Genomic DNA, 15,800 nt, shown 5'->3' on the forward strand with positions numbered 1-15,800 from the left:
TGGCATTCAAACTTACATTTTGTTTATAATTTTCCTTTTTTGCTTCATTTTTTTAAAATGATTTTTAAAAAAAAAATTAGGGGGGGTGGCACGCTTCCACTTTAAATCTACTAAAGGATATGACCAATATTAAACTTGATTAAACGGTTAATAATCAAACTACATCATCATTAATTATATTTTTCTAAAATTTCATATGCAAGTGTGATACCTGAGATAGGGCCTATTTTTCTTTGTACGTCAAAATTATGCTAAATTATGCTACATTTGCCAAAATTATGACTAGCGCAAATGCAATGCTAAAGGGATCTAAATATGCCAAATATCACGCGGTAATTATATGAACACCTATAGATGGCGCTATTTGGCAAGCATTTCATCAATCAAAACAACATGCATGAATAGTGAGCGAAACATATGTCTCGTATTTTTTATGATATTTGTTGTATGCTGATACATTGATTCCACGTTTGCTGTGTTGTCAATTCACTGTTTTGTATAATGCAGTCGGACGTCGGTTCCCTTGGGAAAGGTGACTTCATTCCACCTGATGAAGATGATTCGAAAAGTCCTAGCGTTAGGCTAAGACCTAAGAAGACAAGCGATGATGGTGACCCTACAGGTGCCGCCAGGGTGGCTTCCGTCCCGCATTTAAAACAGACGGAAGGCCCCAAATTGACGCCTTTGGTTACTGAGCAGAAAGCAACAGGTAGCAGAAGACAAAGCTGCACGACGAATTTAGACAAAAGTGAGATATAGTTAAGGCTAATGAAAAAAAAATGTAATTTAAATATTTAAATATATTTATATTTTATAAAATAATTATCTGCTGGCTGTGGATAAATGTTCTGACAGTGACAGTTTTTCGCAATCGTTTTTCGTGGTGTTGATTAGTGCGAGTGGAACTGGCTCAACTAACCTTACTATTAATTATGGGTTGACTAGTCGTAGTCCTTTATTACTATTGTTGTGCAGGCATTGCATTCAATTTTATGACCATGGACTTATTAATAGGTCCATGATATGCCTACATACATAATTTGCAACATTCATTTCTATATCGCTATTATTGATGTTGATAAAATTTAACATAAACACCCAAAAAAACTTCACATATTCTATCGTAATAAATAAAATGTTGATGCATGTATGAATCCGTTGAATGCGAATCTTGGTTTTTCTAGAATTTGACGCCACAAAATGAAGATGAAGAAAACATTCATGTTTTTTTTTATATTTTCAGATCTTTCTTTGTTCAAGTACCTTAATGCTGAATTAACGAGGGGCTACTTTTTACAGCATGATGAAGCCAAGTATGAACAGAAGCGTGAACGAGTGTACACTTTTTTTAAAATCCAAAAGGAAGTTGAAAAGGTGAAATATAATTTTAATGCAGAAGACAGAAACTTTTTTTGTCCAAAAAAGGAAAATCATTTTGTTGACAAGCTCAATAAAAACAAATTTAAATGTACAAAGTTCTATTTAAAAGAAGTCAATCTTTAGATATATTTAAAAAAATAGAATACAAAAGGAAAATATTAAACATTATGTTATTGATAGTGTATAAGTAATGTTTGGTTTCAGATGATGTGGTACGGCTTTTTCCTCTGCATGGATGCTTTTCTGTTTTTATTCACATTCCTGCCAATGCGAGTGTCTATTGCGCTCGTTAAGATCTTCATTGGCCCCTGTCAAGTACAGCGGTAAGCTACAAACTTTATTATCTATCTGTTTCAGGCCTACAGTACAATGGAAAGAGTATTTTCATGAGTTGAAAGATGGGCTGTTCTAACCATCAAGACAAAATTGAGTTTAATGAACACAGGAGCTAAAGGGACTGGCCTCATTTCTAATTCCACAATTACTAACATGTGCTGCCATGGTTTTCTTTGCTTTTCAAAAATTGTAACATGATTCATATTAATTTCGCATAGGCTCATAAGCAAGATTTTCTTACAGAATGTTCTCAGAGGTCCAAGGGTTGCCTAGATGCTCTAGTACTGTAGCGTTCAGGGAAAATGTATTTATGTAAAAGGAGTATGATAGTGTAGCTTATGAAATTGGGTTGAAAAGGGGGATTACAGGGTTTCCCTTAAGGTTTTTTTTAACTAGCCAAGTGGACCGGTAAATTAACATTTTTACTGGTCCTCAATCGCTTTCACAAGCCACACTATTTTGTATTACATTGCATTTATTACTGTACAACGAATTACAATAAACACACTGTCCTTGGTTATACACAGCAAATATATCATTTTTAATTAGTTTACTCCACATATTTACATTTATTTTGATATAATGTGCATCACTATACACAGACATAGAAATCTTAATTAAAGTCTTAACCAAACCATAGAATCTCCCTCGAGTTAAATACCAGCCTGAATTGATTTGGATACAAACACATAATAAACATGTATGTCTTGTATTTCAGCGGAGGTCGGTGGCTTGAGCCTGCTCAGATGTGTGACTTGTTGAAGGGTTTTATCCTGATTGCTTGCAGTTGGCTACTGTACTACATTGACATTTCAATGTTATATCATATAGTGCGAGGGCAGGCTATGATTAAGCTTTATATTATCTATAATATGTTGGAGGTAAGTCCAACAATCTGTCAGGTTGATGCTATGTTTTCTTGAAAATTATACAGTTAATTGAAATATTTAATTGCTTAATTGTAAGTATGCTGGTGCCCTATGGGAGAAAATAATTTACTGTGGTATTCATTCATTTTATTAGTTACTATTTTAGTAGCACTGTATTTTATTTAAACAAATTATATATATTCATATGTTTGTGTTTTTTCTTGCAGGTAGCTGACCGTTTATTTTCGTCCTTTGGCCAAGACATTCTAGATGCTTTATTCTGGACGGCAACTGAACCTAAAAATAAAAAACGAGAGCACTTTGGCATCATCCCTCATTTGGGATTGGCCATCATTTATGTCTGTATCTTTTGCTGTGTACTGTTGCCATGGGGTCCAAAGTTGGAATAAATCCTTTCTGGGAAATTTGGTTAAATGAGCTTTCTTTACATATTTAATTTGTATTTTGCTGTGCATGGTGATAACCATCTGCGCTGACATCCATGAGACAATTGATAATAAAGTGGTAAAAACATGCGAATATTAGAAATTTGCTGGAGATGGGTTATTCTGCAGCAGATTCTTGCTTGCTTTCAGGAGTGAAGGAGGCCATCCCGATTTCAGGAAGACGCCCATGACTGGTTATCATTTTCCAAATTGTATAAAAATTTCATTTAAAGAATTTGATCAAATAATGATGATGATTATTATTACTAATAATGATGATGATATGGAGATTTGTCATCATTATCATTTATCATTATCAGTGTCATTATCATTATCATCATCTAAATGATAGTAGTGATGATAATGGGGAATGCCATTTGACACAGCAGTTTCTTTTCAAGTTCTTAACACAGTGGTCAGGAATTCAAACCACATTCTGACCATTCTCAAACAGGTGACCATTCTCGGCCGGTCATGTTTAGATGCACCAGCTTGCATTGTTGACGGGCTATGAAGTTTCAGCCCTAGGTACACAGCAAGTATGTAATTAAATATAATAATGGGGTTGTTTTTAGAAAATTATCAATGAAAGAATGATATTGACAATTCCTTAACTCATCTTCCAGTTTTGCATGCTATTTTAGTTTTATTCCAAGCTACTACTTTGAATGTGGCGTTCAATTCTCACACAAAAGCCCTGCTTACTATCATGATGTCAAATAATGTAAGTACCACAAAAATTCATTTATTTTATTCATTTTGTCACCCTATAGCAGACAATAGACCTTTCCAAGGAGCCCCGCCTACCATGAATGTCGTATTCTCATTGGTAAAATAATTTGACACTTTGTGAAAAATATGTATTGGTAGTATAATATTTATACACTCCTCCCTAATAAAGAACAACATATATTATGATATTCGATATATCTAAGTTTTCTACTTTGGTGGTTTTACTATAGAATACCATGTGTTTTAACATGTGTTATTCCTTCCAATTATTTACTAATTGTTTATATATTATATTCCACAGTTTGTTGAGTTAAAAGGAAGCGTATTTAAGAAATTTGAGAAGCGTAATTTGTACCAGATGTCATGCGCTGACATCCGGGAACGCTACCACTACTTGGTGCTCTTATCGATCGTTGTTCTTAGGAACATGACAGAATTTTCTTGGAATCCAGGTAAAATATCCAATGACACAGCTAAGCAATATATAGCATATTATGTAGCTGTGTACAATAAGTTCTCTGTTCTTGAATAGATTTATGTGTGGATCAAGGAGTGCCAACGTAGTTCTTTGTACTCTTTCATCAAGTGATCTGCAGCAAGTGATGCTAATGTCAGCTATTAGAGTAATAAATATATTCAGTGTTTAAATTTCATTCCTTCCTGCAGTACAAAAAATGCATTAAAAACCATAGAAAAAAACCGTTAAGTTAGCTCATAAAAAAAAATGTGCTTTTTCTAAAACCAAATTTGGCTGTCATGTGGCATTTTAATTACCGTAAATGCTCGAATAAAAACCTGAATTTTTTTCGCTAAGCGCTGCGGCGCCTAATCGAAAGTATATATTACACTGCTGTGTAGTGAAACAATTAGAGAAACGGTTTTAAGTACAATTTCTTTATAAACATTTATTTACGATGACGTCGGACCTATGATAGGCCTACTGAACTACAGGAATACGCGAGACAGGTAACAGGAACAGCCGTAGACACTGCGGTGCTTATTCAAGCATATACAGTACAAATGTGGCTTAATGTAGCCACTGCTGTATTCAGTTAGTGTTTTTGACATTACATATATTGATAAAAACATGAAAGTGAAGAGTTGTGGAGAGACAAAATTTTGGAAAAAAGAATATTGACATGTGCCATAATAATAGATTAGAATTTTGTCATTTTGTTTTTTACAGAGCATTTTAAAAAGCTAATACCAGACCTATTGCTAGTCCTGGCAGGAGAGGTCCTTGTTGACTGGGTTAAGCATGCCTTCATTACAAAGTTTAACTGTATTTCTGCTGAGGTTAGCCATTATTTTTCATAGTATTTACAATTTATCAAGTTATTTATAATATCCATTACATAGAACATAAGAATGGTGGTGATGTCGAAACATTTTGCGATGATGACTATGACAACAAAGCTGAAAACGACGATGGTGATTTTGTAACATATTATGGATGATCTTAGTGAACAAGAAAGCAAATATTAAAAAAATCCCTAATCTAGCTCCGAAAAACTAAAAACTAAAAACTAAGCATGGTTGGCTGTTATTTCCGAGGAACTCATCCACTCTATGTTCCTTAGTATGTATACATACATGAGAATAAAATGTCACCTTGATGTCAAGGAGAAGACCCCCTGGATGCCAGTTGGTTATCAAAATGTAAAACAAAAAATAGAATAAAAATATTAAAATACACCATACTCAAATTGATGTTCAGCAATAATTAGCTTGAGGAATGTTAATATTTTCCCTTATTGTTGTTACTATGTATTGTTATTTTTATGTTATTATTATTGGTACATAATCATTTTTTTTTCCCTTCTGCAGGTTTACGTAGAATATCGCGCAAGTTTAGCATACGATATGGTCTCTAGCAGAAAAAAGACAGTTAGTTATATCTCTGTAAACATCTATATGTATTTCTATATCTGTTATACTCAATGTTTATCTTTTAAGCATGGTGCAGCCTTAAAAAACACCAGGTATATAAATTTTTTTAAAAAATGAGTGCACAAATTTATTAATTATGAATTATGACTTAAAAATAATTCTGTAAACACAAAAACCAAGGACAGGTTTGTCCCTTCTGGCCTCCTGTCAGGATTTTGTTGCTGCACTGTGGATTTTAAATGAGATTGAAATGGAAGAGAACAGTATGTCAAAGAAGTGAAGTATTTATATTTTTGTTATCTGAAAAGTTATGCAAAGATTTAAAAAGAGTGATCAAATGGGGGCTACAGAGGCACACACTGTACTAAAAAGAGCCTGAGAAAACACAGATTACTAATGATTGGTTGATTGAGTGGTTGGTTGGTTAATTAATTGATTGATCTATTGATATACTTATTTTTTTTTTTTTTTAGGCTTACTCAGATCACATTGATTTAGTATCAAGAAGTTAAAATAAATTTAACCAACACACTATTATCTGTTTATATAAAAATGAAATAAATTCAACATCAAATATAACGTCACCATTATGAATTTTAAGATAGCCGTTTTACCTCGTAAAACATGGTATGTCACATATCTTTGGAAAGGCAATTATACACATATCAATTTTTGGTTTCTCATGCATTTGTATTATTTTAGGGCATACGAATCTTCACCCAATCTTTTAAAATCACTGGAATAAGTTCAGTTGTCATTCTTATCCTTTTCTATATAAGGTAAGATTTTTAGTTTGTTTTTTTTGTTTTTTTTTCTTTTAGGCATTTTTTTTAATCATTTATTAAAGAAATAATGTCAGTGATGAGCAATATAGTTAAATACTTTAATCCTTTACTTTGTATATCGAGTTATTAGCATTCAGTATGAAATTATTTCCTTGCCAAGTTCTATAATAATGTTTCTATATAAAGATTTTTATACCATGTTCAGCTAACCAACTGCCTGCCAATAATGATGATTTTTAAAAAAATGAAATTTATTTTTGGCCAGTTTAGCGTACCTGCCACCACAAAATTTGGAAATTTCAGAGAAAAATAAAAACCAACTTGAAATCTCAAAAATAAGATATCTATATTTCGTCGCTCACATCACAAACTAATACAATCAAAGTAGATTGTGTTAGTTCGTGAAATTAAAAAAGCGCGTCAAAATACGCGCTGTTGTTGTTAAGGACTTTTTGTGTGGTAAAGAATACAAAATTGCTTGACAACCAATACGCGCTCGTTTTGACGCGCTACTGTGATTTCATGAACTAACACAATCTGCTTTGATTGTGTTAGTTTGTGATGTGAGCGACGATTTCTTCCTTAATTACGGTATATAAGTTTAAGTCATATTTATCAGTCCCATTGTACACTGTTTACATTCATCAATAACATTTTATTTTTATTTTCTCCTCTGCCTTGATGCTTTTGGCAAAACTACTGTTTTTAGCTACATACGAAGATCTTCTGTCAAAAAAAGTTGCTAAATATTGTGTTAAAAAATCTTTCTTTATTCTTTGCATAAACCCTTAAAGCAGGCTCCAGAAGAAAAAAAAAACAGATTTTTGATATGTTATAACAACTTATTTATCTAAGACACAAATAAAAATTTTTGTAGAAAAATTCAGTAGTGATAATGAGATACAAATTTTTTCAATATTTAAAAACTTGGGAGGTGGGGTCCTTACGCTGGTTACGTCCCTTTACCCCCAGTTTTTAAATATTCAAAAATCTGTATCTCATTATCCGCTTCTAATTTTTTTTTTTATTAAATATCTTTTTGTGTCTTAGAAAATATCGGTGTACAACATACCAAAAAATGTTTTTCCTCCTCAGCTTGGCTTTAAAATTAGCCGGTAATAAATTTAAGGATTTTCATAATTGAAAATCAGTAAAGAAAATTTTTTTTTTTCACTTCTGTAATAGCATAACATTACTGAAGATATTAAACAGTATCGTTTTACTTGGAAAAGGCTGCCAGTACGTGAAAGATTTTAAACTTGATGAGCCACCGTCTGCCCAGAATACGAGAGCGTCTTCAAACTTTGCATCACTGAACAGAGACACATCGCAAAGTACTCCAAACTTGTATCGTGATCCGCAGTCCCCAGGCCTAGTCCCTTCAGATAGTTCTGTCTCACTAGCAGGAAGTGATCTTGTACTTAACAGTCGAGATACTAAGCCACATTCTGCGAAAAAAGTTCAGATTCAGAATAATAAATCATTGAGTGATATTGATCGTTACACATTGTGTAGCAATCAAATTGTTTAAAAATTCTTATGTATTTATTTAAGCATTTTATATTTTTATTTTAAGATTAATAAATTTATTATTGATTAAACTGGTTGTATTATATTCAGCTTATATATGGTCATTTATGATCACTTATGCCTTGCCAAATTCATTCTGATACGAGAATTGTGGTGGCAAAAATGTTTAAATGGTTCTTTGTATGGCAATAAAATTATTCCATTGTGTAAATTAAACATATTATGTTTTGTTCTGACATTTAATCAGTAGCATATCTTGGAGTATTGACAAGGAGGGTGAGGAAGGAAGGTTAAGCAAAGTGGTGCTAGCTGGGGGAAGTAAGGTGTTGTGATTTGAATTTTTACTGATTGAGCAAATTTCTGGTAGTGGAGTACTTGTAGTGCGCCCTTAAATATGGCACTACATACTGTATGTCATTTAGTTAAATTTGTTATATTGCATAGCCATCATGTATTGAGCCACCATTAACCTAAACTATCCTAGAAAAGGATACTGTAAAATTGGGAGTGGGGTGAGGGGGGTGGGAGAAACCAAAACCAATAACATTTAGGAGATGTGTTGAACTAATTATTTATAACTGCTTTTAGTAAAATATTAATGAAATTAAGAGGGAACAAGAACCTAGACCTATACGAATACAAGGCATAGACAGATTCAGGAGGTGGGGAAGCCGGCCCATACTCCCACTAAATTTTTGAAAATTTGAAGCCAAAAGAAAAAGTGAAATATTTTAAAATTTAGGTCTGAAAGTGGCATTTCTGGCCATCTGAAGGTGCCATATCCATAAAATTTCAAAATTCAGTCCCAACCATGATGGGCCTGAGGTGGTTAGGACACAATTTCATTTAAAAATATCCTTTTTGGGTGCCTCTATTTCAAATTTCTGGATCGGCCACTTCACGGCGAATGTCATAACAAAGAATGCTTATAGAAAATCAAAATACAGTACAACACCCCCCCCCCCCCCCTCTCTTATACACATCTAGATGTGTATAATGGGTCACCCTATTTAAGGGACATCCCTATTATGGGACACTTTTCTGTGAAATGAAGTGAAATATATCTTTTAGCACTATGGCCAACCTCTATTAGGAGACACCCCTTTTAAGGGGCCTGGGATGGGACAATTTTGGAGTGTGCCAAGTGGTCAAATAACCCCTATTACAGGGGACACTTAATTGTTTTTCAGTCAATTACTATTGCAGTATCAAAATTAGAGTGAACACCTTCTGCATGTGTTACTTTTTATAAACCAATCTTGTCAATTATGACCTTTAAGCTTGGGTATTCCTTTTTCTTTGTTTTTTGTGTACTGTACTTTCATAAAGGATTCTAATTCAACATGCACCCTTAATTCTAAAGTTAAAAAAAAGAATATTTGGTCATTACATTGCATCATGTCCTGCCAAGGATAGAATTATCTATGTCTATCAAATAATATTAGGAACATATAAAACCATTGTTGTTTTAATTACATTGCTGATATCATATTATAAATGAATTGTATTTGCATTGCAAATTATTGCTATAAATTAATTAATATTCTACTGTAACTTAAAAATAAAATGGTAAAGAATGTATGAAAGCATGCAAAAAACTATTTAGGGGACAATTTCACATTCTCGTTTAGTAATCCCTGAATAGGGGTACTCCTATTTAGGGAACATTTTTTTATAAGGTGTCCCCTAATAGGTTTTCTTCTTACAATTATTTATATTACGGTATTATTGTGTGGCTGTGATTTGAGGATATTTAATGAACAGAGCTCGACAGATGCTTTGTTTCACCAGTGAAAATTACAACCAATTCACGTTACCGGTTGAATGCACACTTAAATAAATTAATTAAAAAAATGCATATAAAATAGAGATGAATACGTAGTAGAGCAATTAAATTCTTTCCAATTGAACCAGCGAAACAGCAGGCGGCAGGCGATGTGCCACTCCGCGGTAGATATGGATGAAATCAACCTCACGGATCCTGAATTGGGGACAACAAAATTTATAACAGAGCATGGTCATTTCAGTAAGTTTCAAGAGAAATAATATTTTCAATACCGTATTCATAACTGTTCATAGGCCTGTTGTTGGTTAATTGAGTCAGGTACTATTTTCATTTTTTAAGTATTGTATACAGACTGACGTTTTGTGATACAAAATCTGGAAATATTTATGTATTTAAAAAGTGCATATGAATAAATTTATATTAAATACTGTCAGATAGGCCCAAAGCTTGCTGTAAGTGTCCAGTCAAAGGAGTTAAAACTGTACAACGCTACAGTTAAAACGTCCTTGGCCAAACCGACCTAATTTCTAAAATCAGAGTCAGGTTTTATAGCAAAAGGAAATTGAAGAAGGGGCCCGAAATTAAATTATGTTTGAAAAAAAGCACTTTTTAATCTTTAATGAATTAGTTTCTTCCACTGTATTTTATGAAGAATTATCTCTGTACAAGTTCTTAAACGGCGATGTTGACGAGGGGTCATCCCGTATAGAAAATGACAGACTCAAATATGATCAAAGGACAAGAAATTTGATTTCATTCTTCAAGGTTCCTTGGCAGTTAGAAAAAGTAAGTGACGTTACACATTTGCACAATTGTAAATCTCAGCTAACTAGGAGAGTTATTCAACCCAGTGGTGGCGCCAGGATTTTTTTTGGTGGGGGAGGTGGGGTGGCGATTTCCCGACGAAAAAAAATGTGGGCGTGGTCGGGTGTCGCTTTTTTTCTCCCCTTCAAATTGACGCACCCCAGATTCAACCTGCAAATAATCTTTCTATGATTGTGATAGATTATGAAGATGAATATGGCTCGACGTTGATGTGGATGTTGACGAAGATGGTGATATTGATAATGACAATGATGATATTGATGATGATGACGACAATAATGATGATGACGATAACGATGATGTTGACGATAACGACGGCGATAATAATGACAATAATTATGATTGGTGATTATACAGAATAATTATGATACAAAAGATGACGATGATTATGAAAATAATAAATTATGAATTGGCGACGATGGTATGATACTGTTGACGTATTGGATTACTAGGTCCGTCATTAATAGAATATAACCTACGATAATAAACCAATCGTATTGACTACAGTATGTCTTAATTCAGTAAATTATAAGTTAATACATTAATCAATTTTATATTAACAGATGGGTTTTTATGCGTTGCTGTTATCTATGGATATATTTCTGTTCGTTTTTACAATTCTACCAATCCGTGTTGTTATCGCTGTATTGAAATTAATAATAATTGGACCTTATAGATTGGTAAGGTAAGAGACCTTTATTGGACTATCTCTTGTGTTTATGGCCTGTATTGAGGAATAGGCAATATTCAAGTGACCTGTATTAGTTCTATAATACCACAATTAAACGTGTAATTTTGGCTTTTGGATAAAATAAATGTTTTGTATTTTGAATTGAACAACACAATTCCACAAGAAAGTATAATACATACTCCAAGTATTGAAATACACGCCATCGTGTTGGGATTCAATATTTCGACATTAATTATGTCATCATCAGGAATGAAAAGTATAAATATTCCACAAAAAAGTATAAATATTCATTTTAAAAGCATCAGGGTAAATACCGGTATATACTTTGATTGTGTAAAAATATATTTAATACAATGCTCAAAAAATGAACAGCCGGCTACCTTAATTAATTTTATTTTTATTGACCATTAAACTTAAAAATATATATATTTAAAGAGGCAATTAAAAAGCAATTATTCCCTTTCAGGGGTGGACGAGTTCTAGAACCTGTCCAGGTTTGCTATCTGCTTAAAGGCGTTGTTGTGGTTGCTAGTTATTGGCTCCTCTGCTACGTCGACATATCGATGTTATACCATTTTATTCGTAAACGAGCTAAGATTAGCTTATTTATCCTGTATGGAATGCTAGAGGTATGGTATCTATTGCAAGCCAGTTCAAATATTTCTCCTCTGGAGCTATCTTATAGCCCTGTGGTCCTATAGAACACCTCTTCTCTTCTTAATGAAATGATCACGTCAGCGATAGCCTTCTTCTTAGTACCCTTAAATTCGAGTCACGTTGCTCTATAAAAATGCATAATATCAATGTAAAAATATTTTCATTTCATATCAATATGTTTCATCCCAACTTTAACGATTATCGTGGCTTAAAAATGCTCTAAGTAAGCCCATAAGAAGAGCCCATAAGAAGAGACCAGAAAGATCTTAACTATGCTCGGTGTTAAGCTAAATACACATAAGAAATAATAATTGCTAGTTTTTAAATTTAAGTTTCACTGTAACTTTTTTTTAGTAATACTGGAACGAGAAAATATTCTGCTCATCAATTAATCGGATACAGGCCTATTATCAAACACTTTCAGATGGATATTAAACTTAAGGATTTAAAAAAAATTAAAAGTCTTTAAATTGGCGGAAACTGATGTAAAAGATAGGTTCATGTGTAGCTCATTAGAAATGTATAATTAACTTTTAATGTTTTTCCCACAAACAATAAATATCATCTGAATTATATCTGTCCAGGTAGCAGATCGTTTGTTCACGTTGTTAGGACAGGACACATTAGACGTACTTTTTTGGACGGCAGTACATCCAGACAAAAAGAAACGGGCATTACCTGCAGTATTTATCCACACAGTTATCGCCATATTTGCCATGTGTATCCTTTTTTGATAGTGCGACAAGCACTCGTCCATTCCGTATTGTATTAAATGTTATCGAAAAGGAAAGATACTGTATATGAAAGTGATCATTTCTTCACCAGTAGGCTAGTTACAAAGAGATGCATCTGCCGATGATTAACATAGGCCTATTTTAGTCTGTTGCTGTAGAAAGAGGTAAATTCTTCTACGGTTGCAGGTAGCAGAGTTAGTTGCAGGCAGATAAAATTTAAAATTTTGCAAAAAGTAGGCCTACATATTATCCCAAAGAGACAGGAAGTTTATATAAAATAAAATTGATATACGTTAATAATTAAAATTTATTTTTGAAGTTAAGGAATTCACCAATAAAATTGCACAGAAACTATAAAAATACAATTAATTTTCTTAAACTTAGGCCGTCGAGCACATTGTGCTCTTTTACGCCACTTCTGGTTTGTCCAAATAAAACGTTGATGATTTATTGTGGACATGTTTCCAAAAAAATATTACTTTTTCTGAAGTATTTTGTCAGTTGGCCACGCAGTTGTTGTCATACTGGAAGCCACAACTTTGAACGTATCATTCAATAGCCCTAATACCTCTAGGGCATTCTTTTCAATTTTAAGGGCGAGTAAGGCAAGTCCCTGCTTTTATTATTTAATAAATACTGTAGGTCTATATTAAATATTGATTGTGGAGTGGTGGTCTAATCAGTGTCTTTTGTACATCTTTTCGACGGCCACGCTACAATATACTCGGACTGTTCCTTTTTTCTATTTGATAATACAGTTACCGGGTACGTCACAGAGAAGCAATCAGGATTATTAATACTGTTATTATCTTATTGTTCTTAAAATTTGTAATCAATAACATCGCCATTGATCATCGTCATAACCAATCCCCATCACAGGGGTGGCGCCAGGATTTGCCCGACGGAGAAGGTGAGGACGAGGTCCCCGACGGGTGACTGATTTCCCCTATGAGCGCAAGGTGGACGTGGTCGGGCGTGGCTAAAATGTTTCGAAAGTGATCCTCAAAAAAATATGACAATTTAGGGGCGTGGTCGGGCGTGGCTAAAATGTTTCAAAAGTGCTCCTCGAAAAATATGACAATTTAGGGGTATTAAAGGTTTATTTATTCGATTTTATAGATAGATAAAGTCTAATAATAGGTAGAAAACCCCTTTTTTTTCTCCTCGACGTGGGAAGCTCTCCCCGAGGGGGGATCCCTGCCCCATCATCATCATTATCATTATTATATTCATTTTTTATTTTCAGTATCATCATTGTAGCTCATATGCTATTATTATTGCTTATGTTATTATTGTTATTGCTGTGACTTACTATTAGTACACTTATATTCAGGTTACAGAATTGAAAGGAAATGCATTCAAGAAACTAAAGAAAGAAAATTTGTTTGAGGTAGCGTGTGCCGATATACGTGAACGTAACATCTTTGTGGTCATCCTTCCAATGATTGTCCTCTTAAATATGACAGAAGTTTCCTGGGATCTTGGTAAGAATAAAATGCCATATACCCTCAATAAGAGTAACAGTTGGTTTATTTTGTGTATGATTAATTTAGTTGATTGCGGGGTTGATTGAATGACTAATTAATTGATTGATTGGTTGGTTGGTTGGTTAATTGATTGATTACTTGATTGGTGCATTGATGGATTGAGATGGACTGAATTGAGATATACAGTATAGGACCTACAATTAGTACGAAATTTAAAAATATGAATTAAGTTGATTGATTGATTGATTGATATGTATCATTTTGATGTTGGAAAATGTTATAATTAGGGCCTTGGCCAGGTATATATATTTATTTACTTTAATTGAAAGTGGATAATCAGCAATTTCAAATTTATGTCGTACGTTCGCCACATTTAGTGTACCTAGGTTGGTTGACTGACTGACTGACTGACTGACTGACTGACTGACTGACTGACTGACTGATTGATTGATTTTTAAGGGGCATTTATTCAAGTATATGCGTATGTATTAAGAAAATAAAAACACTAAAATAAAGTAAAATAAGCGCCTCCCTCAAAACGCTTCCCTCGAATAAACGCCTCTATAAAAACACTTCTCATCAATTAAATAAATACAGTACAAATATTCAGCATACTTTGGGATATCTAAATGATATAAAAGTCCTTTACTACAAGGTTAATTATTATTATTATATCTGTACTTAAAACAATTTTTTTTTTGTAGATCTTTTTTCAAAATGGTTTCCAAGTGCCTGCATTGTGGTGTTGGTTGAAATTCTTATTGATTGGGTGAAACATGCCTTTATTGTGAAGTGTAACAACCTTCAACCAGAGGTCGGTTACCACACTATTTTACACTCATATCATTTTTAAAATTTCTTTTACAAAAGCAAGTGCGCCTCTAAATTAGTTGATGGAGTAATCTCTTTTGTAGTTTCAACTTCTTATGACTAAAGGTCAAGCCTCATAAACATTCATATACAGCATACATTTCTGTAAATTCTAAATGTCTTATGGTTTAACTGTTATTGACCTAAGATAAATTATAGCTTAATACTGCAACAGATTTTCAAGAACTAATAATTAATACAATTGCTTGTTTGTGTTAATACTTGACTTTCGATATAATAAACATGTTAGATGTTTTCACTCGTTATTTTATTAATTTATTTTTTTATCTTACCCAGATATACATGGAATATCGTGCCAAGTTAGCTTATCAAATGTTTTCTGTGCATAGTCGAAAAACCACGGTATGTTTTTTTTTTATCATTCTAGTACAGTTACTAGAGAATCATCGATGAAGAATTTTAATGTTAAAGATTCATTAATTTTGTTCTCATCAGGCGTATTCAGATTATAACGAGTCGATTTCTAGGACGATGACGCTGATCCCGATTCCTCTATGTATACTCGTAAGTTTTGTAAAAACCCTTTAAGGAATAGCTGATTGCGCATGCTCATCATTACATTCACTTTAATCCTGAAAAAAAAATCCTTGTTTTCATTTCAGACGATTCGAGTAGCGAGGCAATCTTTCAGCTACATTGGAGTACACACGGTTGCTGTACTTATTCTTATGTTTATATGGTGAGGAGTTGTTCTAAGATGACATTGAGTCTAACCATCTTATCTAATCATCCATCTAATCCATATATACCAAAAAATGGTA

The 15,800-nt window shown here is 33.2% G+C and overlaps 2 protein-coding genes across 3 annotated transcripts in view; both read left to right on the top strand.

Annotated features, from left to right (window-relative positions):
• Positions 1-379: 379 nt before the first annotated feature.
• Positions 380-8,184, top strand: LOC117102248 (transmembrane anterior posterior transformation protein 1 homolog). The gene is made up of 12 exons (XM_033242471.1): positions 380-748; positions 1,244-1,374; positions 1,585-1,703; positions 2,435-2,597; positions 2,813-2,948; positions 3,658-3,755; positions 4,065-4,215; positions 4,950-5,059; positions 5,591-5,650; positions 6,127-6,162; positions 6,356-6,432; positions 7,624-8,184. Exons 1-12 carry the CDS (start codon positions 502-504, stop codon positions 7,967-7,969), a joined length of 1,674 nt encoding a protein of 557 aa, XP_033098362.1. The 5' UTR covers positions 380-501; the 3' UTR covers positions 7,970-8,184.
• A 787-nt stretch (positions 8,185-8,971) lies between these two features.
• The window catches only part of LOC117102263 (transmembrane anterior posterior transformation protein 1-like), a 9,058-nt gene continuing 2,229 nt past the window's right edge, over positions 8,972-15,800 (top strand). Inside the window, exons 1-11 of one of the 2 annotated variants that reach the window (XM_033242490.1) lie at positions 8,972-9,994; positions 10,407-10,540; positions 11,143-11,264; positions 11,737-11,899; positions 12,512-12,647; positions 13,163-13,266; positions 13,995-14,145; positions 14,853-14,962; positions 15,316-15,381; positions 15,475-15,543; positions 15,642-15,718. In XM_033242490.1, coding sequence (XP_033098381.1) covers positions 9,904-9,994; positions 10,407-10,540; positions 11,143-11,264; positions 11,737-11,899; positions 12,512-12,647; positions 13,163-13,266; positions 13,995-14,145; positions 14,853-14,962; positions 15,316-15,381; positions 15,475-15,543; positions 15,642-15,718 — 1,223 coding nt within the window. In that variant the 5' untranslated portion in view covers positions 8,972-9,903. The remainder of the gene's footprint in view (positions 9,995-10,406; positions 10,541-11,142; positions 11,265-11,736; positions 11,900-12,511; positions 12,648-13,162; positions 13,267-13,994; positions 14,146-14,852; positions 14,963-15,315; positions 15,382-15,474; positions 15,544-15,641; positions 15,719-15,800) is intronic. The other variant, XM_033242491.1, reaches the window with a different exon arrangement.

Source organism: Anneissia japonica, unplaced genomic scaffold, assembly GCF_011630105.1.
Source record: "Anneissia japonica isolate Jap-2015-1 unplaced genomic scaffold, ASM1163010v1 scaffold165_len1371125_cov188, whole genome shotgun sequence".
NCBI classification, from domain to species: domain Eukaryota; kingdom Metazoa; phylum Echinodermata; class Crinoidea; order Comatulida; family Comatulidae; genus Anneissia; species Anneissia japonica.